The 27,589-nt window shown below is 38.9% G+C and overlaps 1 protein-coding gene across 1 annotated transcript in view; it reads left to right on the plus strand.

Annotated features, from left to right (window-relative positions):
* LOC127413678 (cadherin-23-like) overlaps window positions 1-27,589 on the plus strand; it is a 315,190-nt gene that overhangs the window by 8,996 nt on the left and 278,605 nt on the right. Inside the window, exon 2 of the mRNA XM_051650995.1 lies at window positions 2,146-2,220. Coding sequence (XP_051506955.1) covers window positions 2,146-2,220 — 75 coding nt within the window. The remainder of the gene's footprint in view (window positions 1-2,145; window positions 2,221-27,589) is intronic.

Here is a 27,589-nt window from a genome sequence, read left to right on the forward strand (position 1 = left end):
GTATAGTCATAAGATGTAAGCATTAAACACTGTAACATGAATTCAGTGTGATAAAATTATTGTTTACCAACCTTATCTGTGTAAAGTTATATCCATTATTACAACTTTGTTGTCATGACAACAAAAACCTGTAATCCCAGGATTGGACACAGCTTTACATAGATAAGGTTAGTATATGATTTTATCACACAAAATTATGTTAAGAATGTATATTGTTTAAGTCTTGTGGCTATACTTTTGAAAAGGTGCTTTTCTTCATGTTTATGTACTGGCCCCATTCACTTCCATTGTAAGTGCCTTACTTTAACCGCTTTTTTGTAGTAAACGAGGGGCGAGTCGAAATAATATATTGTGATGATCAAGATTGTGCCACAAATATTGTTGATTGTTTTTAACTTGTATTGAACCTGAAACATTCCTTTGAAAAGTAACATCTGAATTAACTGAATACATTTGCAGGAAAGTGAGCAAATATATCCTTAAAAATAAAGGTTTCAATTAGAAGCAAAAGGGTTATACAGCCTAATGTAATTGGAGACCTTTTTTATGTTCCACAAAGGACTTTTTATCCTCTAGTTAATTTTCCTCCAAAATCACTGCTGCAAAAGTCGACAGATTCCATCCTGGCCTGACTGTAATGTAAAATTAAGAACTTTATTAATCTTGAAAGAACTGTATACAGAAAATAAATAAAAAAATAAATAAAGGTACTTTTTCAAGGATGACTTTTTTTGTTTTGCTGCAGGTGCTGAAGGATCTCTTGAATAATCTTTCTTTTTAAGTGAGTCTAGGAGTGGCTGGGTGTCACTATTAAATCACACACACATATGCTCTCTCTCACACACACTCTACACCAATGACTGCATCGCCAAGGACCCCTCTGTCAAGCTCCTGAAGTTTGCAGATGACACTCCTGTCATCGGCCTCATCCGAGATGACGATGAGTCTGCATACAGAAGGGAGGTTGAACAGCTGGCTGTCTGGTGCAGTCAAAAAAACCTTGAGCTGCACGCACAAAACAGTCGAGATGATAGTGGACTTTAAGAGGAACACCCCAACACTGACCCCCCTCACCATTCTAAACAGCACTGTGGCAGCAGTGGAGTCATTCAGGTTCCTGGGCACTATCATCTCACAGGACCTGAAGTGGGAGACACACATTGACTCCATTGTGAAAAAGGCCCAGCAGAGGTTGTACTTTCTTCACCAGTTGAGGGAGTTCAACCTGCCACAGGCGCTGCTGATACAGTTCTACTCAGCGGTCATTGAGTCTGTCCTCTGCACTTCAATAACTGTCTGGTTTGGTTCAGCTATGAAATCAGACATCAGAAGACTACAAAGGACAATTTGGACTGCTGAGAGGATTATTGGTTGCCCCCTGCCCCCACTTCAAGAACTATACACTTCCAGAGTGAGGAAAAAGGCTGGAAAAATCACTCTGGACCCCACTCACCCTGCCCATTACCTTTTTGAACTGGTGCCTGCTGGTCGACACTTCAGAGCTCTGAGCACCAGAACTGTCAGGCACAGGAACATTTTTTTCCCTCAGGCTATCCATCCCATGAACAGTTCAATTGCCCCATTGAGCAATAACTATGTGCAATACTTTCTTCTTTCTTTTTTTATATTTATCCAACACATCCAACCTCTTCTGCCATTTCATTCCTCTGAAAAAAAAAAAAAAAAAATTTGCACAGTACATAACAGATTTTATTTGCACTGTACATAACAGATAACAGATTTGTATTAGATTGCACTACGTATGTGTATTTATGTATGTATGTATGTGTGTGTCTGTGTGTGTATGTACATATGTGTATAACTATTTTTTATTTTTTATTATTATCTATGTCTTGCTGCTGTTTTTGTATTGTTTTTGTATTGTTGTACACTGGAAGCTCCTGTCACCAAGACAAGTTCCTTGTATGTGTAAGCATACTTGGCAATAAAGCCTATTCTGATTCAACACAGAAACACTGACTTGGCCCTGGTATTGATTGGAGAGGGCTCCACAACTGAGAGTGTTCATTTGATGTGTTGATGGATGTCATCTCCTATTTGCTGTTTAATGTTGCTGCTGCTGTGTGTGTGTTCTTTTATTAAGACCTGTCTCTCTCTCTCTTTCTCTCTCTCTCTCTCCACTAGCCTCTAATCAGCCTCCCCGTTTCCAGAATTACTTCTTCCAGTCGTACCTGCTCATCTATGAGAACACGCCAGTGGGTGAGTGTCAATGCTTGACATCTGAACTCACACAGAGATTCTTACTGTATGTTGTATCCACATGGATGTTTGGCTTTCATGTACTTTCCGTTTTATAAAGTGCTGTATGATGTGGCAGACATTTATGTGTGTGTGTGCAAACACTACAAGTCAATTTGTCCTTACTGTAAAATACTTTCCTCTTTGTATACATCTTCATACCCTATTCATACTCTACCTGTCTTAAATGGCTGTTTCATTTTTTCAGTCTTTAGGTCAAAGAGCATGCATGTTTATTTAACCCTGTGACCTCTTGTTATCATAAGCTGCTTTGTGCATTTTTATCTGACCCTCAGTCTCCGGTTTGCCCTACTGTTTGTTATTTTCTTTGGTTTTTATCCTCTCGATTGTTATGAACTGGAAAATAAAAGCTTATTTCTGTATATTTTCTAGAATAAAGCACTGTTGCTGTGTTTTGGGCCTAGAAAACAATTTTCCTTCCTTAAAAAGACCAGTTATCTGTCTGAGATATTTTAGCCAGAATTATTTTTTGGAGAATGTCATTGGTATTTGAAAACACTCAAATAAATTGACTTTATATGTATTAAACTTGCAAAGCTTACACTTGTTGTGCATTTGATATATTAGGGTACAGGTGATGCAGCACTCAAAGTTCTTTTTTATTACTTTCTGAACAGTAATCAGAACACAGACAATATCATTATTAATTGAATACATTTTAATTCTAAATTATTAATTAGAATTAATTATTAACCCTCATGATTTGTTTGGGGTCTCAGAGATACCAGCTATAAAACATGAACAAATGCTATGAATTTTCACATTCTTTAATTTCCTAATTGATGTACTCACTATAGTAGTGCACTACTGCCATTATGTATTTTGATTTATTTTATTGTATTTTGTTTAATAAAATGTTTTTTGATGTCTTAAAAAAACATACAGATAAAGTATTACTAGAAAGGATTACAGTTACATTTCTGAAAAAGTACCTGCATACATTTTGGATATAGCTTCAATTATATTAAGGTTTTGATTAGTTTAGGTAGTAGTATTATTGTAAACATTGTCCAAATAACTATTCATTTCTTCCTGAGTAAAATGTTTTAAGTGAAAAAAACTCTGTAAACCTTTAAATACTTCCCTCAAGGGCATCATAGTGTCAGCTAACAAATCCACTGCCAGCTTTGATATTTTACAACATGATCTAATTTAAATTCATATGTTTTCTTATGTAAAGTGTGGTTTTAGCAGTTGAACAATTGCTTACATTTGCATAGACACCGAAACGTATATTTACATTTTGAGAGAATCTAAAACATAATAATTGTATGTATTAACAACATGCATTAGAGACATGCAAATATTTACATATACTTATTAAATCCATAATAAGGAATATATATATATATATATATATATATATATATGTACATACACTACTGGTCAAAAGTTTTGAAACACTTGACTGAAATGTTTCACATGATCTTATAAATCTTTTGATCTGAAGGCGTATGCTTAAATGTTTGAAATTAGTTTTGTAGGCAAAAATATAATTGTGCCACCATATTAATTTATTTCATTATAAAACTAAAATTTAATTAAAAAAAAAAAGTTTTTGAAATTGATGACTTGGACCAAATAATAAAGAAAAGCAGCCAATAAGTGCCCAACATAGATGGGAACTCCTTCAATACTGTTTAAAAAGCACCCCAGGGTGATACCTCAAGAAGTTGGTTGAGAAAATGTCAAGAGTACATTTCCGAAAATTCTAGACAAAGGGTGACTACTTTGAAGATGCTAAAATATAACACCGTTTTGATTTATTTTGGATTTTGTTTTGTCACAGCATAATTCCCATAGTTCCATTGATGTTATTCCATAGTTTTAATGACTTTACTATTATTCTAAAATGTGAAGAAAAAAAAAATATAATAAAGAATGAGTAAGTGTTTCAAAACTTTTGACCGGTAGTGTATATATATATATATATATATATATATATATATATATATATATATATATTTAATGAAATTCAGTTAATGAAATTCAGATTTCTTGAAAAATGTCCATCATAGTTAGCTACACAATTCATTAAGTCTAAAAACAAACACAACTAGAAAACTAATATATTATTAATAATTTGTTTTAGTAACATCATCGAGTAAAAATGCCTACTTAAGTATTGAGACCTTTATTTCCCCCAAATTATTATTATTGATTTTTTTAATAATTCAAAATAACTGTGGGTTTATAAATGTTTTATTCGTCTATTGCCATTAACCTCTAAACACATAGCAAGGCCTTGGAAATCCTCTGCAAACTTTGACATTTAGTGGGACCGGCTCATTGGGTTCACGAGTCTGACAGTTCGACATGCTGCGTGTGTATCCAGTACAAGTACTTCAGCTGTGCATGTTGCGTCATCAACCTGGAACTAAAGTGCAATTCAGTTTGATTTTGTGATTGGCTCGACCGGTTACTTCCTGAGAATCTTCTAAAAAAAAACAATTTGTTCAAGAATCAGACATCACTAATTTGAACGTCTTCTCTGTCCACAAATACCCGGTGCCATGAGGTGTATTATTTGTATTTGTATATTAACTCGTAGCATTTGGAATTATGCAAAAGTGAAATTAAAGTGAATCTGGAGTGCTGAACATATGACATGCTCAGCAAACATGAGCAAACGGAACCGAACTCAGAAGCACATCTGTACTTTTAGGACGAGATGGTGATGCCGAGCGCAGAACGGCAATGTAACCACTGAAAGCACTGTAATAATGCACTAATACAATTCAGACAGGACAGAGCAGTGTGCATAAACTTTTAAGTGAGCTGTGCGAGCAGATCATTTATTTATTTAATTAAATCGCAGCCATTTGCAGTTTAATAATCGCAATAGTGATTTAGATTTTATTTCAGTTAATTGTGCAGCCCTATTTTCTACTGCCTTTCGCCATTTATTTAAAAATAAATTGTTGTGATTAAATTAATCTGCCTCTTAAACTTTTTTTTTATATTGTTAAGAAATGGTTAGGTTTAGGTTTAGGGGTAGGTGTGATTAGCGGCTCTAAAAATATTTGTACATAATAGATTCGTAAATATTGTATGTTTCATAAGCTCTGAATCCGTAAAATGATGTTTTAGATGCTGTCAAACCATCTATATTATACGTTTCAGCATCTATCCAAACATAAAAATATGTACATTTACATGTTACCTACGAACAACTACGTATAATCATTAGATCAGTCTGTATTATACCACAGACCAAAAGAAGTACATGATGGCAGCGAAATTAGAAATTAGAAACAGTTTTGTGATGTGTTATGTTGTATAGTCTATATTGATTTAACTCTGTTTGTGTTTAGTTTCAAACAGCTCTTTGCTCTAACAGTCTCTGTCTTTAAGTCTCTGTCTGTGCCTGTATTTATTTCAGCGTTTTTAGATGATTGACAGAGCAATTTGAGTGTCAGGGTTTTCATCTTGCCGTGTGCTGTCGTGAGTTGGATTTAAAATAGATCTATCAGGCCTCTTCACTTATAGGAGTCTCTCTGAACAGCAAATACACTTATGCTCATTCCACACTTATCCCAAAAATCTCAGAATTCTGCCAGCCAGACCTTTTACCCGGACCGTTAGCAGGGGTGTGCTGCATGTTTACAGAAGAGCTTAACATCTGTGCAGCATAATGTAGAATAACTCATGACAGTGCTTGCAGTGCAGCACTTCAACATTCTGGTTACAAACATTCTAATCTGAAGTATTAAACTCCTGCAATGTATTCAGCCTGAACTGCTTAACATACAGACCATTATTTAAAGAGGTTTGAAGATTAAGTTTTCATCCTTCTCTGAGAGAAACAAATTTGCCCGTTGTATTCTACTTATGAAGACCTTTCCAGTGATATACAACATTTGTCTGTAATCTTTTTGATCTTTTAACTGGTTCTAAATATGATTGATGTGATCACAAATTGGCAAATTCTGAAAATGGAACAGTTCTACTTCATCAGCAAATTGAAAAGCAGTTTTTTAGAATTGGTCAGATCAGCTGTATTCATTGTAAAGAGAAGAGTCTAAGATTTAAAACAACACATATTTAGGGGGGGCCTGGGTAGCTCAGCGAGTAAAGACACTGACTACCACACCTGGAGTTGCAAGTTCAAATCCAAGGCATGCTGACTCCAGTCAGGCTTCCTAAGCAACCAGTTGGCCCAGTTGCTAGGGTGGGTAGAGTCATGTTGGGTTAACCTCCTTGTGGTCGCCATAATGTGGTTCTCACTCTCGGTGGGGCACGTGGTGAATTGTGCATGGATGCTGCGGAGAAAAGCATGAAGCCTCCACACACGCTAGGTCTCCACAGTAATGTGCTCAACAAGCCACATGACAAAATGCATGGATTGACTGTGGAGAGGCAACTGAGATTCATCCTCCACCACCCGGATTGAGGCGAGTCACTACACCACCACAAGGACCTAGGGCACATTGGGAACTGGGCATTCCAAATTGGGGAAAAAAACGTATTTTGTGCAGATCAAGCAAGTGGTTATTGAATAATACCATAATATATATATATATTTTTTTATGAGTTCAGCACCCCCCTCCATTTGGTACCGGTCCGCTCCGGGTTTAAGATGTTAAGAAAGGTCCAAAAAGTATAATATACTTGTCATGACTTGTGTGTCATACAGTTGTGGCCAAAAATATTAGCACCCTTGGTAAATATGAGCAAAGAAGGCTGTGAAAAAAAATCTGCATTGTTTATCCTTTTGATCTTTCATAAAAATAAAAAAATCACAAAAATCTAAACTTTAATTGAAATAAAACAATTGAAACAGGGGAAATATCTCATTATTAAATAAATATTTTTCTCCAAAACACATAGGCCACAATTACTGGCACCCTTTTATTCAATACTTTTTGCAACATTCCTTTGCCAAGATAACAGCTCTGAGTCTTCTCTTATAATGCCTAATGAGGTTGGAGAACACCTAGGAAGGGATCTGAGACCATTCCTCCATGCAGAATCTCTACAGATCCTTCAAATTCAGAGGTCCATGTTGGTGGATTCTCCTCTTCTGTTCACCCCACAAATTTTCTATGGGGTTCAGGTCAGGGAACTGGGATAGCCATGGCAGAACCTTGATTTTGTGGTCAGTGAACCATTTTTGTGTAGATTTTGATGTTTGTTTTGGATCATTGTCCTGCTGGAAGATCCAACCAGGGCCCATTGTAAGCTTTCTGGCAGAGGCAGCCAGCCATAGAGTCCATGATGCCATGTATCCGAACAAGATGTCCAGGACCTCTGGCATAAAACAGCCCCACAACATTAAAGATCAAGCACCACATTTAACCGTAGGCATTAGGTACTTCATCTCTGTTTGCGCCAAACCCATTTCTGGTGTTTGCTGCCAAAAAGCTATTTTTTTTGTTTCATCTGACCATAGAACCCAGTCACATTTGAAGTTCCAGTAGTGTCTGGAAAACTGAAGATGCTTGAGTTTGTTGTTGGATAAGAGCAGAGGCTTTTTTTCTTGAAACCCTCCCAAATAACTTGTGGTGATGTAGGTGATGTCTGATATATTTTTTGAGACTTTCTGAACCCAAGACCCAAATAATTTCTGCAATCCTCCAGCTGTAATCCTTGAAAATTCTTTGGCCACTTGAACCATCCTCCTCACTGTGTGTGGAGACCATATAGACACATGTCCTTTTCCAGGCCAATTCTTAAGATCTCCAGTTGATTGGAACTTGTTAATTGTTGCCCTGATGGTGGAAATGGCTATTTTCTTATAGCCACTTCCCATTTTGTGAGGCTTAACCACCTTTTTGCTGCAAATCAGAACTATATTCTTTAGTCTAACCCACTGTGATTGATGATTAAGGGAATTTGGCCTGTGTGTTACCTCATATTTATACCCCTGTGAAACAGGAAGTCATGGCTGAACAATTTAATGTTCCTAGTCACCTAGGTGCACTAAAAAATTAAAAATATGAATGGGAATACACTTCAGATATATTTTACTCATAAGAATTTCTAGGGGTGCCAATAACGTGTTTTGAAGAAAAATATTAATTTAATAATTTCCCCTCTTTCAGTTGTTTTACTTCAATTAAAGGCTATATTTTTGTGAATATTTTTAATGAAAGATCAAAAAGATAAACAATGCAGATTTTTTTTCACAGCCTTCTTTGCTCATATTTACCAAGGGTGCCAATATTTTTGGCCACCACAGTATTTCAAGTCTTCTGAAAGCATACAATAGGTTTTGGGGAGAAAGAACCTTGAAATGTAAGACATTTTTCTATATTAATTGCAAAATTCATTAAAACATCTTTTTTGTTCTGCACAAGAAAGAAAGTCATACAAGTTTGAAATTACATGAAGGTGAGTAAATTATAACAGAATTTTCACTTTTGGGTGAACTATTCCTTTAAGTATTGTGATGTAATAATCTCCATAAGATCATCTTGTTCTTCATGACGTCATCATTATCATACACATTGTTTATTTTGGACGTAGTTTATGTTACCTTCATATCCAGGACAGTTGAACAGCACAGTATTAGCTAAAAGACAACAGGCAAAGTTTGTTTGTGAAGAAATTAACATCTGCCAGTCCTCTTTCTCTCTCCCTCTCTTTTTATGTCCTTTCATTGTATGTGTTGTGGAGATTAATTTATGATTATTGAGATTAATTAGGATGTGAAAAGCTGTTTCCATATCAGCATTGCTTTAGTCAGGGTTCATTTCCACCTGCAGCAGTGTCAGCGTGCCCTGTGTGTCCTCTCTGCCCAGCCTGACTCTGATTGGTGACCAGAGCTGTCAACCATGTCTGATTGGATGACTCTGATGGCTTATTCATGGAGAGGGTGGATGAATGGACAGTGCCAATTTGTCAGAGTTATAGTTTATCAGTGGTGCAGATGTCCTCGTACTGGAGGACTTCCAGAACACACACACACACACACACACACACACGCGCGCACGCACACACACACACACACACACTTATCTGGGGTGCAACGGTTCCAGTAAATACCAATGGCTCAGTATGTGTTTGAATGACGAACTCTAATGATGCTTCTGAAAATATAAATGTTAAAAGTGGATGAATTTTAAGGTGTGTATTTTGTATTTGTGGTCACTTAGTTATTGCACTCTGTCCCTGAATTGCTGTATAGTTAGACAAAGAGAAATATGAATCTCCAAATGGATGCAATGAATGAATTAAACAGCAAAAAAAGATGCAAAAACAAATCTGAGTATAACTGATATACTGTAACATGAGTGGCAGCAGTCCGACTGTAAATGCCTTGATAGAAACTTTACATTTGTGTGTCAAATTTATTGTAAGAGCTCGCCAGATACTGTATATATGTTTGTCACGATAACAGTTATAACAGCAATAAAATAATAGTTTATCCTCCATTAACAGCACGAAGATCTTTACTAGCAAATGCTCTATTACTAATTTGCCTAAACAAATCACATGATTTCTCACTGGAGCAGTTTTGTAGCTAGTACTGGAAATATCGCTCTTGTTTTTGAATGCATCTCTGATGTGTGTGTGATGCTGAACTCATGGTGTTCCAACATGATCGCATAGGAAATTGACATATTGCTTCCGAAAGTTCATGTACCCTGAAATCAACCTCAATCAGCTGAATTACTGAGAAGCGGCTTCCCCATTAGACATTTTTGCATTAATTAAAGGGTGAATATATCTCCCTCTAGAACTACTGATAGCACGTTGTGTGAGCAACCCCTGTGACAGGGGTTCTAATCCCTTGGGAATCAGGAAGTGTTTTCACATAAACACTGGTGTGATTCAGAAGTTGCATTTTCACTCGAATATTACATTTTTACTCCTTACAGTTAGGTTTAGGGTTGGGGTTTGTGTTAGGAGGTAGTTAATAAAATATGCCTTCCTGTTGACTAAAAATACAACTTGCTTTTGTCACCACTCTGTGGACATGTCACCTAGAAACTGGGGCTCATACGTGCCCATACCTTCAAAAACACTTCCAGTTTCAGCCACTGAGGGCAGTGATTCAAATTTCAGTTAGCACTAGCTGATTACATAAGCAAAACTTTCCACCTACCATTGCTGAATTCACAGTGTGATCAAAATGACCTTTGACAGTGAAAACAGAAAATTCATATCAGTTTTTATTCCAATAAATGTTGATTTTCACAAAATTTAAAAATGGTTGTCTATAAGTATCCATCTTATTTTTCAGTGTAACTAGGGCGCCGCCATTATCAACCTTGAATGTGGACCACTTCTGGTATAAGCAACCTCCAGCGATTTCAGCAATATAAAAATACAAATTTATACTGCTTTATATTGCAGGCTGGCAATATATGTGATCGTATTATTATCATTCATTATTTCATGAACACCCATTTGCAAGCGTTTTATCACACACTGTAGCCAGGGTCGGGGAGTAATGGAATACATGTAACGGGATTACGTATTTAAAATACAAAATATAAGTAACTGTATTCCACTACAGTTACAATTTAAATCATTGGTAATTAGAATACAGTTACATTCAGAATGTATTTAGATTACTGAAGAGATTACTTTGCATTTTACTGTCATTTGTTTCATTTAATCTTTAGTCCTTTCAGATGGAAAACATTTATACATATAAATGATGCGATCCAAAGTGCATTTGAACAGCGGTGAAACACTTTCTTATGATGTGTTACATTCATACGAGCAGACAGAGAAGTACGTTTGAAGTTTGGAGCAGCAGAAATAGAAATAAACCTTGTGTAAATTGTCAGCTTTACGTTAAGCTTAAATGCTATTTCTAGCCATTTTACATGCACATGTTACCAGGCACAATCATATTTTTTTATCAAGAAAATTCACGTTGGATCATAATTTCTTTTTTTCTAGTAAGATCTTTGATATTAGGGCAAAAATCGTATTCTTGATAATATTTTTTTTTATTGTTTTCCTGTAAAAATATCTAAAAATCATTAAAACAAGATCAACTTGATTAATCTTGTTTTAGAAACAACACTTCATAAGATATTTAGGTTTTTCAGAGAATGTATTTTTAACATGTGTATTTTGTCTTACTGTACTGGCAGAGTTGTTATAGTCAAAACAAGTGAAAAAATCTTCCAGTGCTGAAGAAGTAATCCAAAGTATTTAGAATACGTTACTGACCTTGAGTAATGTAACAGAATATGTTACAAATTACATTTTACAGCATGTATTCTGTAATCTGTAGTGGAATACATTTCAAAAGTAACCCAACCAACCCTGACTGTAGCGCAGGCAGAATGAATGAGAGATCAGGCACTGAAACGCTCCGTCTGTAACAGCTGCCGCAAACTTTACACAAACAGGGGAGAGCAGAAAGCAGCTGGAAAAATGCTGCTTCAACTTTCTTTGCCTCAGAACTGCATCTTGTTTCATTTTGGAAAAATAATAAATGCATTACTCTATAATTTCTTGTCAGAGAACATTCCCACTTTCTTTACGGTGTATATAGACACACAGATCTTGCATTCAGCATGGCTTATGAAACATTGCGTTTGGAAATTAATAAATAAAGGCATCATCAGAGGTTTCGCAGATAAAAATATGAATGGAGGTTTACATGGAGACATAAAACATGGCATCGTCACGCTCTCACTAAAGTAAGAAGCTGATTTTATTACCGTCTCTTCAATACAACACACAGCAAAAAGTGAATATCTACTTACTCTTTTACTATAAATACTGATGTTAGAAAATTATCCGACATTGGCATATTACTCCGCTGTACATCATGAGGTTATGTGATAGTTTCTAAACCCATATCACTAAATTCTGGTCTTATTATCCTTCTAGTTATTTACATTGCGGTCAGAGAAAGTGGGACTTTGTCACATTTGCTGGAAACGCAGTCACTTGCTTACTTCTGCGTTGCAAAATAAGGTGGATACAGTGTCGTGCAGGGGTGCTCATTATGCCTATCGCAATTGACCATTTGACCATTCAAATACACTTCAAAATTCTGCCAAAATGTCAGTCTTGGAGAGGTACTATTCTAAATAGAGTCAGTAATGTCTAAAGTGAACGTGAACAGTGGGACAAAAAAAGGCGAATTTGTATCAAAATGTCGGACTAGAAGTATAAATGCAACCTAATAGATAACAAAAAACAAGAAAGCAAATAAACCACTCACTGCTCATTATGGCTAGATAAATTTAGTAGCTTTAAAAAGGATTAATGGAATATTATCAAACAGCTAAGATCAGTAGCTAGTAGTGTTATGTTACATTTAATTTCATTGTGAATGTTTACTTGAATACTTGATAGGCTACTGCTGTTAAATGTTTTTTAAAGCTGCTACAAAAAGCTCTGTTTTCTTAATTAGATTTTTGTTTTATTGTTTTAATTTCTTTCTATTTATTGAATTCATTTATTTATTCATTTGTTTCTTTGTTCTTATTTGATTACAGACTGTTGACTTGCCTTGAAAAATTACTTGAGAACTTGAAACAATACTTACATAATAAAAATAAAATACAATTATTATATGTTGTGGTATCAAAAAAGGTATAGAGAATCGTCAAATTTCACTACCGACTATGTATATATATTGCTATAATAACATTTTAAAAAAAGCAGATCTCATTCTATAGAAGTGTGAGTAAACAAAATGTAGAGTAAATGGCTAAATGCTTGTAATGGTTAAAGGGGCTCTTTGAACAAATAAATACAGCTCGATGAAGTGACAATATGTGATGATTATGTGATGATATGAAAAACATGCAAAATACCAACCTTCCTAATCAATGCAGCAACTGGGATGTACTAAGTTTTAACCTTTATTTCATGTATTTATATGCTTCATATGCATTGCTTAAGCAGTTATGTCTTTTGTATTTGCACAAACAGTTTTTAGCAGTTTTGTGTGTTTCTGGCTGTATATGTGTTCATAAGTGTCCTTATGTATACTATTGTGTGTATGCTTTCTCTGCTTGTCTCACTGCAGTAGTTTATCATGCAGCCATTGTATGACTCTCTCCTTCTCTCTGGACAATTCCACTGAGACGCCACTGTTTGCCCACTCCCAAATCGGCAAGTGGCTTAATTAGACTAATTAGCCAATTAGCTAACTGTAGCGTGCGCATTCATCTGTTTAAATGACAGAATACTTCAGACCTGTTTGGCGTTGAATAAAGGGCATACTGCAGATAATTATAATGTTAGTTTCACAGCAATCTGCTGTTACCTCTGAGCAAAGTTTGAAGACTTAATTTAGATCTCCAAAAATGCACAGTTTAGGCTTACTGGAATCTAAAGTTACAGTTGCGCAGTGGTATCCAGATTTTTTAGCTTGTGGTCTTGGTCCTGAGTTCTCTAAAGATTACATAAACGTGTCCTTGGTGTGGTTCTAATTACTCAGTGTCTTGGTCTGGAGCTCAGAAAGTCTTTGTTTGGATCTGGTTCTTGGCTTGTTCTAGAATCTATTCAGTATGTACTAAAGGTGATAATTACCTTGACCATCTTCACCTCTGAGCATCTTGAGTATCTTCACCATTATAGAGAATTTGACAGAATTCCAATAGTTGCATGGGCCAATTTACAAAATGTCTTATCTGAAATTAATGCTGAGATAATATACACATTTTCGCCATTTTGTTCATTAAAATAGATAGCCTGGATCTTGAACCGACAGGCTTGTGTCTTGAGGTTAAATCTTATATTTAACTGTTTTCCATAAAAAAAATTTCCATTACGTTTTTTTTTGGCAGATGCTTTTATCCAAAGCGACTTAAAGGAATATTCCAGGTTCAATACAAGTTAAGCTCAATTGACAGCATTTGTGGCATAATGTTTATTACCACAAAAATGTGTTTCAACTCATCCCTCAATTTCTTTAAAAAAAGCTAAAATTTAGGTTACAGTGAGGCACTTACAATGGAAGTGAATGTAGCCAATTTTTGGAGGGTTTAAAGGGAGAAATGTGAAGCTTGTAATTTTATAAAAGTACTTACATTAATTCTTCTGTTAAAACTGGTGTATTATTTCAGTGGTAAAGTTGTTTAAATTATAATTTTTACAGTCATTTTTGGGGTTTTTGGGTTTGCTGACATAGCATCATCATGGCAATGAAGTTGTGAAATTGGCACACAGAAAAGATTAGTAAGCAATTTTATAACACTTAAATCATGTTAACGCACATATTGTTTACATCTTGTGGCTTTACTAAGTGCCTCACTGAAACCCAGATTTTATTTTATTTTTTAAAGAAAAGGAGGGATGAGTCGAAATCAATGTTTGTGGTAATTAATATTATGCCTCAAATGCTGTTGATTGAGCTTAACTTGTATTGAACCCAAAATATACCTTTAAAACGCATTCAAGCAATTCATTGATCAGTTCACGTGTTTCCTGGGGTTCAAACTCTTGGCCTTAGCATTGTTATCACTATCTTCTATTAGTCAGTCTGGATTTGGGACTCTTGTTCTGAATATAGGCCTCAAGGGGTTTTCGTCTTGGTCTGCATCTTAGGGTTTTGTAATATTGGTCTGGGTTTTTGAAGGGGCTTGTCTTTACAGACTTAGACCTTTAGAGGCAAAATTATGAAATGAATGTTAGAGAATGCGATAAATGTTTTTAATGTGTTTTGTCCTGACATGACCTGACCTGACCTTCTCAGGCATCCTTTTAGCATACTCAGAAGTAAAGGTTCTTGAATGGTTCTTTGCAGGTTCCTTTTTTTCTTTCTTTTTTTTTTTTTTTTTCAGATATTCACTGTAAAGGGGAACATAAATGGCCTTTTTTCAGAGATTAAAAAAGTTTGATTTTAATATATAGGTTCTTCAAATAAGCATTTTGGTGTATGGGCTGGATTTCTAAAGAGCTAGAGAATAAACGTTTTTTGTGGAACTTTAAAATAATCACTGTGATTGTAATTAAAACCAAACCTTTATTGCTAAGGGTGAAGATTATTATTAGACCTTTCTATCATAGTTTTAGTTGAGGTAAAAACTGTCGCATACTTCCCTACTATATAATATGCCTAAAACAGTATACTAATGGAGTAGCTGTAAACAAGATTATTTTGCAGAGTGTGTCAAAAGCATTTTAAATTTCATAAGCTACTTTATATTGATTTTTACTTTTTCGCTCACAGTTTTAACACAACAATGAGACCCTACTCATTCTTTCTCACTCTTATATTTATTTTGATAATTTAATTTCAATTATATAAATAAAGAATATATAATAAAGAATTATAAAGCACATACTGTAGTTCTACCTGTAATTTCTGATTGGATGTGCTGCATTCCAAGCTGTTGTGATAAATGCAAACATGCACTTTTTATATCACACATTCTGTGCTGCGGCAAGTATATAGCCCGCAGTTGTGCGAATGAACTGTATTACTTGACGGAATATTATTAATATTAATACATTTTATGCCTTTTAGCATATTACTGTTGTTAACATACTGCCTCTCGTGGCTTATAGCTTTAGTTTCATTCACAGAACAGAAGCCTGTTTTTTTTTCATGTTGTAAAACTAAATCTTCACCTTTAAGAAAGATGACAATGAGCATGTTTACATAGCTTAATAAGCCAACAACATGTGTAGTCATGTAAATGCATTAAACAACTTTCCTTTGTTAATGTAAGTTCATAAGAAGCTTAAAAGGATAGTTAACCCAAAAAGGAAAATGTATTTATTATTTACTCACCCTTGTCTTGTTCTAAACCAATATGACTTTCTTTCTTTTTCTGTACAAAAACAAAAAAAAAAAATCTCTATTTCTACTCAAGAATTCATCCATTGAATTCAATTCATTCATTTAGAAAAGTCTATATGAATCAGATTGTGAAATGCCTTTCAAAGCTAGTTGAATAAAAAAAAAGAAAAAAAAAAAGAGGTGATTCACACCTTTTGGAAAGACAATCACTGTGAAGCTTTACTGAATTTATTTGAATTGAAGAATTTCTTTTTTCTATCTGAACTCAGTGGAAAGCTCTCCTTTGAGCATTCCTGCTCTCTGAAATGTAAATGACTTTTTGATTGACGGCTAAATGAGTGGCCTGGTTAAACAGTTTATTTCTTAGAGCTTGGAGCAATTATTTCAGTTGTAACGGCCTCAGGTATGCTATTGCTTGCCAGTGTGTGTGTGTGTGTGTGTGTGTGTGCTTAATCTAATTTAAAAGTCAGTTTAAACAGTGGTGTTTGTTTGGGAACCTTACCTTGGAGGAACTTTTGTTGATGATGAAGAAAGTGATTTATTTGACTGCTGAATTATGTGCTGATGTGGATCAAGCTTATGGCATTGAGACAGGATTATGGTAAATTAGTAGAGGTACTGTTCTAATCGGCGAATGACTTGGGTCAGGGGTGTGAAACTGATTTTGGGTCGCGGGCCTGATTGGACCAAGTGACATTGCTTGGGGGCTGAAGTTTATATTTATGAATTAGATATCCTAATATATAGCTTTGCATATATATATATATATATATATATATATATATATATATATATATATATATATATATATATATACACACTGTATACACACACACCGATCAGCCACAACATTAAAATCACCTGCCTTGTGTAGGTCCCCCTCGTGCCGACAAAACAGTGCCAACCTGCATCTCAGAATAGCATTCTGAGATGCTGTTCTTCTCACAACAATTGTGCAGAGCGGTTATCTGAGTTACCGTAGACTTTGTCAGTTTGAACCAGTCTGGCCATTCTCTGTTGACCTCTCACATCAACAAGGCATTTCCGTCCACAGAACTGCCACTCACTGGATGTTTTTGGCATCATTTGGAGTAAATTCTAGAGACTGTTGTGCGTGGAAATTCCAGGAGATCAGCAGTTACAGAAATACTCAAATCAGCCCGTCTGGCACCAACAATCATGCCACCGTCCAAATCACTGAGATCACATTTTTTCTCCATTCTCAGAATCAGAATCAGAATGAGCTTTATTGGCAAGTATGCTTACACACACAAGGAGTTTGTCATGGTGACAGAAGCTTCCAGTGCAAAGAGAATACAAAAAAATATACATATACAACATATACATACAAACATTTGAAATATACATATAAACATAAATACGTAAACAGTGAAATAAGAATAAAAATAAGATACAACAGATAAATATATATAGAAAACTACAGTAGGGCAATAATGTTGTTCAAATATGTTATATATAGATATACAGATATGTGCAAGGTGATTTAATGTATTGTGCAGAAGAGGTAGGATATGTCAAATAAATATAAATGGAATATAAATATGAATAAATATTTGAATATGCACATGAATGTTTTGCCACAATGGAGGGGCAGTTTGAACTGTTCATAAGGTGAATGGCCTGAGTGTTCTGGTTCTCAGTGCTCTCAGAAACTGCCCCCTATCCACTATATATTGCACTATTTCGGGTGTCCGCCATTTTGTAGGAGTGTCTGAATTCTGAGTGAGCCACTCGTTCCCTACTTTTGTTCACTCATTCTTACCCACAATGCACTGTAATTTTGAGTGTACATTTGATGTACCCTCGACAACGGATAATTGCCCACAATCCACCATAGGGAAGACGTATGAGTTGGGAGTTTACTGCTTTCTTCACCCCTGTTTTATTTCATGCTGAATGTATTATATTACTTTTTGACAAATCATTACATGATTAAAATAATATCATGGTTACTTGAGTAACCTCCATTCCCTGATGGAGGGAACGAGACGTTGTGTCGATGTAGTGACACTAGGGGTCACTCTTGGGACCCCGAGACACCTCTGGTCTTTGATAAAAGGCCAATGAAAATTGGCGAGTGGTATTTGCATGCCACTCCCCTGGACATACGGGTATAAAAGGAGCTGGCATGCAACCACTCATTCAGGTTTTATGCTAAGGAGCCGAGTCAAGGTCCGGCCATTTCAGCGGATAGTTCAGCGTTGTGGCAGGAGGGACACAACGTCTCGTTCCCTCCATCATGGAACGGAGGTTACACAAGTAACCATGACATTCCCTATCTGTCACTCACTCGACGTTGTGTCGATGTAGTGACACTAGGGGTCCCTATACAAAACGCCGCAACTGGCTGAACTGTGTTACGTGAACTGGCGGTGTGTGATGGGCAGACAACTGTGTGCCTCATAGCCAGTGCATGTAACCTCCCCCAACATAGTTATGAGTGTCGAACGGCCCTTTGGGGACAAGTCGACTACCCAAAAGATAGAGACAGGCTAGCCCAGTCGTGGCCTCTTTTCCCATTCTTTTTATCCACTCCCTAAAAAAAGGGGGAATATCCGACTGGGCCGAACAGGTCTAGTCGGGGGGTGTCCCTCCCATGGGGAGGACACCTCGGAGACCACACCTCGCCCAGAGAGAGGGGGGATATTTAAGTGGAAAATATGTCACATGGTCTTGCCGAACTATGTCGGAAGCATGTCATGTGGAAAAGTCTCATGGTAGGTCCTACCCAATGGGGGAGGAGTTACTACAAACATGGAGACTATGGCAGAGGGGCCTCTGCCCAAGGAAGACACAGTTTGCCAACAGGGAAATGAATTAGCGGAAGATATACATCGCATGGGGTTACCTACAGGGAACCGCCACATGCGGAGCACCTACCCCAGAACAGGGCTTTTAGTTAGCACGTGTACTGGGCCGGCAGCGAGTCTTTCCGAAAACTTGACTGCCACAGGGCTCAGAGGAAGTCAACCTGAGAACGTAGTTTGTGAACACTACTGGTGTTGTGAACAGTTAATGGCGCACATCTTCAGCTCAGAGGAGGTGAAAGGTGCTATGTGCAAGCGATACACCCAGCCGGCTCTCCGCTTGTATTGCGTGCCACTACCCGGGACGAGGTGTTGGGTGTTGCCCAGCCCGCTGCTCTGCAAATGTCTGTTAGAGAGGCACCCCTGGCCATGGCCCAGGAGGCCGCTACACCCCTGGTAGAATGGGCTCGTAGCCCTACCGGGGGTGGCACGTCCTGGGCATGATATGCCATAGCTATGGCGTCAATGATCCAGTGGGCAATCCTCTGCTTGGAGACAGCGCTTCCTTTCCGCTGTGCACCAAAGCAGACAAAGAGCTGCTCTGAGATCCTAAAGCTCTGCATGTGATCCAAATAGATGCGTAAAGCAACGACAGGGCTGGGTCTGCCTCCTCCTGGGGCAGTGCTCGCAGGTTCACCACCTGGTCCCTAAAAGGGGTCGTGGGAACCTTGGGCACATAGCCCGGTCGGGGTCTCAAGATCACATGAAAGTAGCCCGGACCGAACTCGAGGCACGTTTTGCTGACAGAGAATGCTTGCAGGTCTCCTACCCTCTTGATGGAGGTGAGTGCAGTCAGGAGGGCAGTCTTCAAGGAGAGTGCCTTAAGCTCAGCTGACTGCAAAGGCTCAAAGGGGGCTCTCTGTAGACCCTGAAGAACTACAGAGAGGTCCCATGAGGGAACGAGGCGCGGTCTGGAGGGGTTCAGCCTCCTGGCGCCTCTCAGGAACCTGATGATCTGTTCGTGCTTCCCTAAGGACTTACTGTCCACTGTGTCATGGTGTGCTGCTATAGCGGCTATGTACACCTTCAAGGTGGAAGGGGACAGCCGCCCTTCCAACCTCTCCTGCAGAAGGAAAGCACCAATCCGACTGCACATCTCTGGGGGTCTTCCCATTGGGAAGAACACCACTTAGCGAACAAACGCCACTTAAAGGCATACAGGCACCTCACAGAAGGGGCCCTAGCCTGAGTGATCGTGTCTACCACCGTGGGTCCGAGAACCATGTCTGGGTGGGCCAGTAGGGTGCTACCAGGATGACCTGCTCCTCGTCCTCCCTGACCTTGCACAGAGTCTGTGCAAGTAGGCTCACTGGGGGAAATGCATATTTGCACAGGCAAGGGGGCCAGCTGTGTGCCAGTGTGTCTATACCGAGAGGTGCCTCGGTCAGGGCGTACCAGAGCGGGCAGTGGGAGGATTCTTGGGAGGCGAACAGTTCTACCTGTGCCTGTCCGAATCGACTCCAGATCAGCTGGACCACCTGAGGGTGGAGTCTCCACTCTCCCCTGAGGGTAACCTGCTGTGATAGCGCGTCCGCTGCAGTGTTGAGGTCGCCTGGGATGTAAGTGGCTCACAGCGACTTGAGGTGCTGCTGATGCCAGAGGAGGAGACGGCGGGCGAGTTGTGACATACAACGAGAGTGCAGACAACCTTGGCAGTTGGCATATGCTATTGTTGCTATGTGCTTGCCCTGGATCAACGGCCGGAACCTCCTCAGGGCAAGCAGAATTGCCAGCAACTCGAGGCAGTTGATGTGCCCATTGCAAACGGCGCCCCAGCCCGTCTTGGAGGCGTCTGTCGTGACCACGACGCATCTGGAGACCTGCTCTAGGGGAATACATGCCCATAGAAACGTGAGGTCGGTCCAAGGGCTGAAGAGGCGGTGACAGACCGGCGTGATGACCACGCGATGTGTCCCGTGGCGCCATGCCCATCTCGGGACTCGAAGCCAGTGCTGAAGTGGTCTCATATGCATCAACCCGAGTGGGGTGGCCACCGCTGAGGATGCCATATGCCCCAGGAGCCTCTGAAAGAGTTTCAGTGGAACTGCTGTTTTCCGTTTGAACACCTTCAAACAGGCCAGCACCGACTGTGCATGCTCATTCGTGTGGTGCGCTGTGAACGAGACTGAGTCCAACTCCAAACCGAGAAAAGAGATGCTCTGAACCGAGAGGAGCTTGCTCTTTTCCCAGTTGACCCGAAGCCCTAATCGGCTGAGGTGCGAGAGCACCAAGTCCCTGTGTGCACACAACATGTCCTAAGAGTGAGCTAGGATTACCCAATCGTCGAGATAGTTGAGAATGCGAATGCCCACCTCCCTTAACTCTGCAACCTTCATGAAGACGCGAGGGGACAAGGACAGACCGAAAGGGAGGACCTTGTACTGATACGCCCGACCCTCGAATGCAAACCGCAGGAAGGGTCTGTGTCGAGGTAAAATCGAAATGTGAAAGTACATGTCCTTCAGGTCTACTACCACGAACCAATCTTGATGCCGGACACTCGCCAGAATGCGTTTTTGCATCAGCATCTTGAACGGGAGCCGGCGGACTCATCCGGAAGCCCAATTGGGGCAGACGAGTGTGCTGGGGAATGGGAGGTCCATGGGGGGATACCCGGCGGTCCCATTGGGGTCCCCAAATCATCCCCAGTGCTAGCCACGCTGGCCTCATACCCGTAGGTAGAAGGACCGAGGCGAGGAGCCGCTGGGGTGGCTTGCTTTCTTATGAAAGCAAGCCGCGACCGCAACGTTGCCATGGTCACGTTCTCGCAGTGAGCACATGAACCATCCATGAACGCTGTCTCTGCGTGGGTCGCGCCCAGACATGAAAGACAGCGATCATGTCCGTCTGAATTTGAGAGGTAATGACCGCAACCAGGAATAACACACAAACGGAAAGGCATCTTTAAAAAGATGCGTCTTTAAAAAGACGTTCCGTGTGTCCCGCTCTTTTAGAGAAATATACACTTTTAGGAAAATATACTCTCTTTTTTCTGCCGAAGCGCCCAGGGGCATTCTCTGCAGTGCACCAGTGCAGAGGAGGAAGAAGCCGCTGAAATGCGCCGTCAGATCCAGCAGAGGTGAATGAACAGTCAGCTCAGTAAACATCGACCGTTCAGCTCCGAGGAGAAAATCTGAATGAGTGGTTGCACGCCAGCTCCTTTCATACACGTATGTCCGGGGGAGTGGCATGCGAATACCACTTGCCAATTTTCATTGGCCTTTTATCAAAGACCAGAGGTGTCTCGGGCTCCCAAGAGTGACCCCTAGTGTCACTAATCGACACAACAACGAGTGAGTGACAGGTATATAGAGAGGCAAAACATACAGATGCATTTTAAAATGTACTCTTTATTTGATAAAATGTGTTTACTCTTTATATTAACACACAGTATATATTAAAAATGAAAAACAGAATGAAGATTTACAAGAAAGGCCCAAGTATTTTAAAAGTGCATATGTGATGTTGTTTCTGTGACAGCCCCAGAACTCTGACACTAGGTGTATACATCAGCGTCTGAATTCACTCACTCATTTCTTTCACTCACTGCTGTGATATAGTGCACTCACTGCCATTCACTATATAGGAAATAGTGAATGAGTGAATGATTTCGGACACAACCACTCTCTTCGCCATACGATCGCCTCGCGCCTGAACATCTGTTGCGTGTGCCTTGCGCCCCTCGCTGTGCACGTGCAGAAATGCTGTCTGTTTGCGCTCCAGTTGTCAATCAATCGAACAGCAGAGCAAAATGCATTTATACTTAACTTGGATGTTTTCATGGATTTATACAGTTAATCCGCATGAAGTAGCTGCACTAGTTTCCAGTAAATGCGTAAATACTGCTCATGACATGCGGGACGTGGGACAAAGTGCACTGTAATATTGCTGCACTGATTTAAAAATGTACACTTAAAAACGGATGTCATAAGAGCCCAGTTACATTATCACCCTGAAAATTACTATCACATTACACAGAAAAGCCCGCGTTAGCATTAGAGCCAAAACTTACCTCAACATGCTGCCTTAAGTTGGAGCTGTGATTTTAATCTTGAAATATCAGCTTGTCTTGGTGTTAAATGAAGGCACTGCATGACGAAACTATTATTTTTTTCACTATGCGGAGCGAAGAAATTGTTTCACTTTGAAGAGTTTGATGCTGCAGCAGTGACAACTTGAGTGACAATCTGTGTCAGCGTGCGCATCTGTGTGAACTTCCGCTAATCTCTCAATAAATTACACATTAACTAAAATTAAACCCAGTAATGTAATGACAGGAATGCCGGCCATTGTAAAGAAGTAAAAGTGAAAAAATGTCATTAGAAATTGACTTGAGTGAGAGTAAAAAGTACCCACTTTTAAACCTACTCTATAAGTAAAACACATTTTTTGAGTAAATGTAGCATGTTACTACCCACCTCTTGTGCAGGCTCGTTTGTTTGTGATCTTTTCTTATTGTGAAAGGTATATGAGAAACTCTTATTTAAACTTTTAGCTTTTATATTGTGTATTGAAGAACTTTATTTTGATGAGAAATTATAATGTTCATTTTGTGCAAAATTGTTTTTCTAAAAATAAACACATTTTTCTGCCATAGTTTGTCTTTTAAGTGTTACCATATCCAATCGAGATAATATTGAATCGTGAACCTCATATTGTACATTGAACCAAATCGTAAGATACACTATATTGCCAAAAGTATTCGCTCACCCATCTAAATAATTGAATTCAGGTGTTCCAATCACTTCCATGGCCACAGGTGTATAAAATGAAGCACCTAGGCATGCAGACTGCTTCTACAAACATTTGTGAAAGAATGGGCCGCTCTCAGGAGCTCAGTGAATTCCAGCATGGTACTGTGATAGGATGCCACCTGTGCAACAAGTCCAGTCGTGAAATTTCCTCGCTACTAAATATTCCACAGTCAATTGTATTATAACAAAGTGGAAGTGATTGGGAATGACAGCAACTCAGCCACGAAGTGGTAGGCCACGTAAAATGACAGAGCGGGGTCAGCGGATGCTGAGGCGCATAGTGCGCAGAGGTCGCCAACTTTCTGCAGAGTCAGTCGCTACAGACCTCCAAAGTTCATGTGGCCTTCAGATTAGCTCAAGAAGAGCATAGAGAGCTTCATGGAATGGGTTTCCATGGCTGAGCAGCTGCATCCAAGCCATACATCATCAAGTGCAGTGCAAAGCGTTGGATGCAGTGGTGTAAAGCACGCCGCCACTGGACTCTAGAGCAGTGGAGACGCGTTCTCTGGAGTGACGAATCACGCTTCTCCATCTGGCAATCTGATGGACGAGTCTGGTTTTGGCGGTTGCCAGGAGAACAGTACTTGTTTGACTGCATTGTGCCAACTGTGAAGTTTGGTGGAGGGGGATTATGGTGTGGGGTTGTTTTTCAGGAGCTGGGCTTGGCCCCTTAGTTCCAGTGAAAGGAACTCTGAATGCTTCAGCATACCAAGAGATTTTGGACAATTCCATGCTCCCAACTTTGTGGGAACAGTTTGGGGATGGCCCCTTCCTGTTCCAACATGACTGCGCACCAGTGCACAAAGCAAGGTCCATAAAGACATGGATGAGCGAGTTTGGTGTGGAAGAACTTGACTGGCCTGCACAGAGTCCTGACCTCAACCCGATAGAGCACCTTTGGGATGAATTAGAGCGAAGACTGCGAGCCAGGCCTTCTCGTCCAACATCAGTGTCTGACCTCACAAATGCGCTTCTGGAAGAATGGTCAAAAATTCCCATAAACACACTCCTAAACCTTGTGGAAAGCCTTCCCACAAGAGTTGAAGTTGTAATAGCTGCAAAGGGTGGGCCGACGTCATATTAAACCCTATGGATTAAGAATGGGATGTCACTTAAGTTCATATGCGTCTAAAGGCAGATGAGCGAATACTTTTGGCAATATAGTATATATTGTCCCATCCATAATTAAAAGTAAAAAAACAAAAATGAGTGATGCACTGTATTGTAGTTGTAGTAGGATCTGGGCTGGTAACGAAAGGTTTCAAGTTTGAACCACTGAGCAAGATTAACCTCAGAATGCTCCATGGGGACTGTTCTAGTAACTTATAATGGATAGTAAACAAACTGATATTTAGAAAGTAGGTCTTCATGTCATATTTATGATAAAGAATAAATAACAGCTGTAACATGGAGCAGTTCGCCTTATAATCTCTAGTCTTATAATCCCTCTGCATAAATGTGTTTACTGATTTTTCAATGTAGTGTTCATTAACACATGAATCAACAACGTTTTACTCAACCGAATGTTGACCTCAATATTACTCTAAAACATGAAATGCACATGTGCATTAGCGAGTTGATTGACAGGCGATGTCTGTATCTAAAAGGTGATTGGCTCTTTTACCTGCAATACAGGGACAGTAGTGGTGTGCAAAAGCAACACGTTACTTTATGTAAAAAGTAACTCAGATATTATGGTCTAAAATAAAAAAAAATATTGTGTTACTTTACTTGTTACTCAAAAAAGTTATCTTTTGTCGTGTTACCCCCAACACTGTTCATAAATGCATACTTACATAAATTGCAATATTGAATTGAATGGGACTATGAATGTAAAAATGGTTTTACAAGCAATTTACACAGACATTTTTTCATGTGTGAACTATTGGCCACCCTGCTCAGTATATGCTGACAGTAATTGGAAGCAATTGATATTTCGTTTGTGAACGAATTGGTCTTTTTGAATGAATCTTTTAAGTGAATGAATTGTTGGTAACACTTTACAATAAGGTTCCATTTGTAACATTAGTAAATGCATTAGGTAACATGAACAAACAATTAACAATATATTTGTTACATCATTTATTAATCTTTGTTAATGTGACTTAACATTTTAGTGACTTAGAATCAAATTTTTCATTGTTAGTTCATGTTAGTTCATAGTGCATTAACTAATGTTATCTAATACAATCTTTGATTTTAAATATGCATATGCTGACAGTAACATTAACTAAGATTAATAAATGCTTAATAAGTATTGTTCATTGTTAACTAAAGTTAACTAATGTTGTTAACCAATTTAACAAATGGAACCTAATTGTAAAGTGTTACCGAATTGTTCTCTTCACCTCCATACACTGACTCGTATTTCAATGTCTCTCCCTTTCAAAGCCAATGAGCTCTAGTTTAAAGTGCAAGACTGAGTGTAGGCTGTGAAAGAGCATGTCATTGGTTTTACCCGCTGCAAGAATACACCCCTTCACTGAACCAGTCGAGTCAGTCGTTTGAGTCTGAATGAGATGAGATGTCTCCTTCATGAACTAACTGAATGTACTGATATACCTTTACGAAAATCATGAGTTCATGGCAAACTTGCAGCAAATTGTCCATTGTTGCCAAAGGTTTACTGGAGTTTCACCACTACTGGCGAAGAGCTGCAAAATTCTGTCATACATTTGCATGTGAAAATAATGAGTTGCAAATTTGCAACAAATCTGTGGCATGTTTGCGGCTAGTTTAGATTTTTTATAAGGGTAGTCATTCACAAACAAAATTAACAAATCACTCAGTCATCTCATGAACGAGGATCTGGTAAATGGCTGAACGAGAGGAGGCATGTTGTTTTATCAGTTCGGCATGTGAGTCAATCCCGTTCAACAGGAAGATAAAGGAGTGAAATGCACTAAGACAAGTTTTTACTGTAGGTATGCACAAAATATTAAATAATAATGACTGAAGACCATACAGTTAAAATGAATTACGAATGGAAATGTTGTGCTTTGGTGCACAGTGTAAGATATTTAGGCTTTTCTTTAATTTTTACTTAGTCTGGATAGAAGTTAAGCCCAGAATTTATTTAGGAAAATATGACCTGCCATTTGTGGTGAAAACGGTTATGTGGTTAAACTTTATTTTTAAAGTGTCTACATACATTTGTAGACATGCAAATTGCATTTGTGTTGCTTTGTCCTGCTTTTAAAGACTGACTAAAGCGAGAGCCAGTAGCATTCAAGTGCTGGCTGTGAAGGAGCATATCATTGGTTTGACCCAATGAACGAATAATCCCCTTCACTAAACCAGTCGGTCATCTCGTTCATGAACAAACTGAATGTACTTATACAATCGTTCGTGCACAAAATGAATGAATCCGTCATCTCGTTCATGAACAAAGATCTGCTGACTGGTTGAACGAGAGGAGGCAAGTCGTTCATTCGGTTCAACAATCTCATTCAGCAAGAAAAGAGGATGAATTATGAATGTTTTTTTGGATAATTTCTAAAAATTCTTAAAATGTGATTTATTTACTTGAAAGCTTGTGTGTGTGTGAGTGTTCATGATCATTTTGCAGCAGCTGCTTATCAGGGGCAGGTGTGTGTCGGCTGATACCTGCTAGTGCCACTGAGAGCAGCCTACCTGGAAATTGATGTCTCACATCAGTGACCAGCTCTCTGCCCAGACGAGAACAACAACCACCCATGTGGGCTTCACATGTGTGTGTGTGTGTGTCTGTGAGTTTTTGTGTCTGTCATGTTGCTTCCTTGCATTCATGCATATTTGCATCTATCTGATAATGAGAGGGTTAATGTGTGTGTGAATTGTGGTTTAGGAGCGCAGTGTCTGTCAGGGTACTGCCCTTAGTTTTGGGTTTTTATCCCTTTGTGGCAGAGCCCTGACATGTACGTGTTCTATATCTGTTTTATGTCTTGTGTCTGGATTCAGCCACTTCGGTTAGTTTGATTTATTTACTCTGTGGCTGAATCCAGGCACTTGGCATTTTGTCTCATGCTGTGTGAATGCACTTGGGTTTGTGTTTTCTCATTCCCTTGTGAATTCGT

Source organism: Myxocyprinus asiaticus, chromosome 23 (assembly GCF_019703515.2).
Source record: "Myxocyprinus asiaticus isolate MX2 ecotype Aquarium Trade chromosome 23, UBuf_Myxa_2, whole genome shotgun sequence".
Taxonomy (NCBI): Eukaryota; Metazoa; Chordata; class Actinopteri; order Cypriniformes; family Catostomidae; genus Myxocyprinus; species Myxocyprinus asiaticus.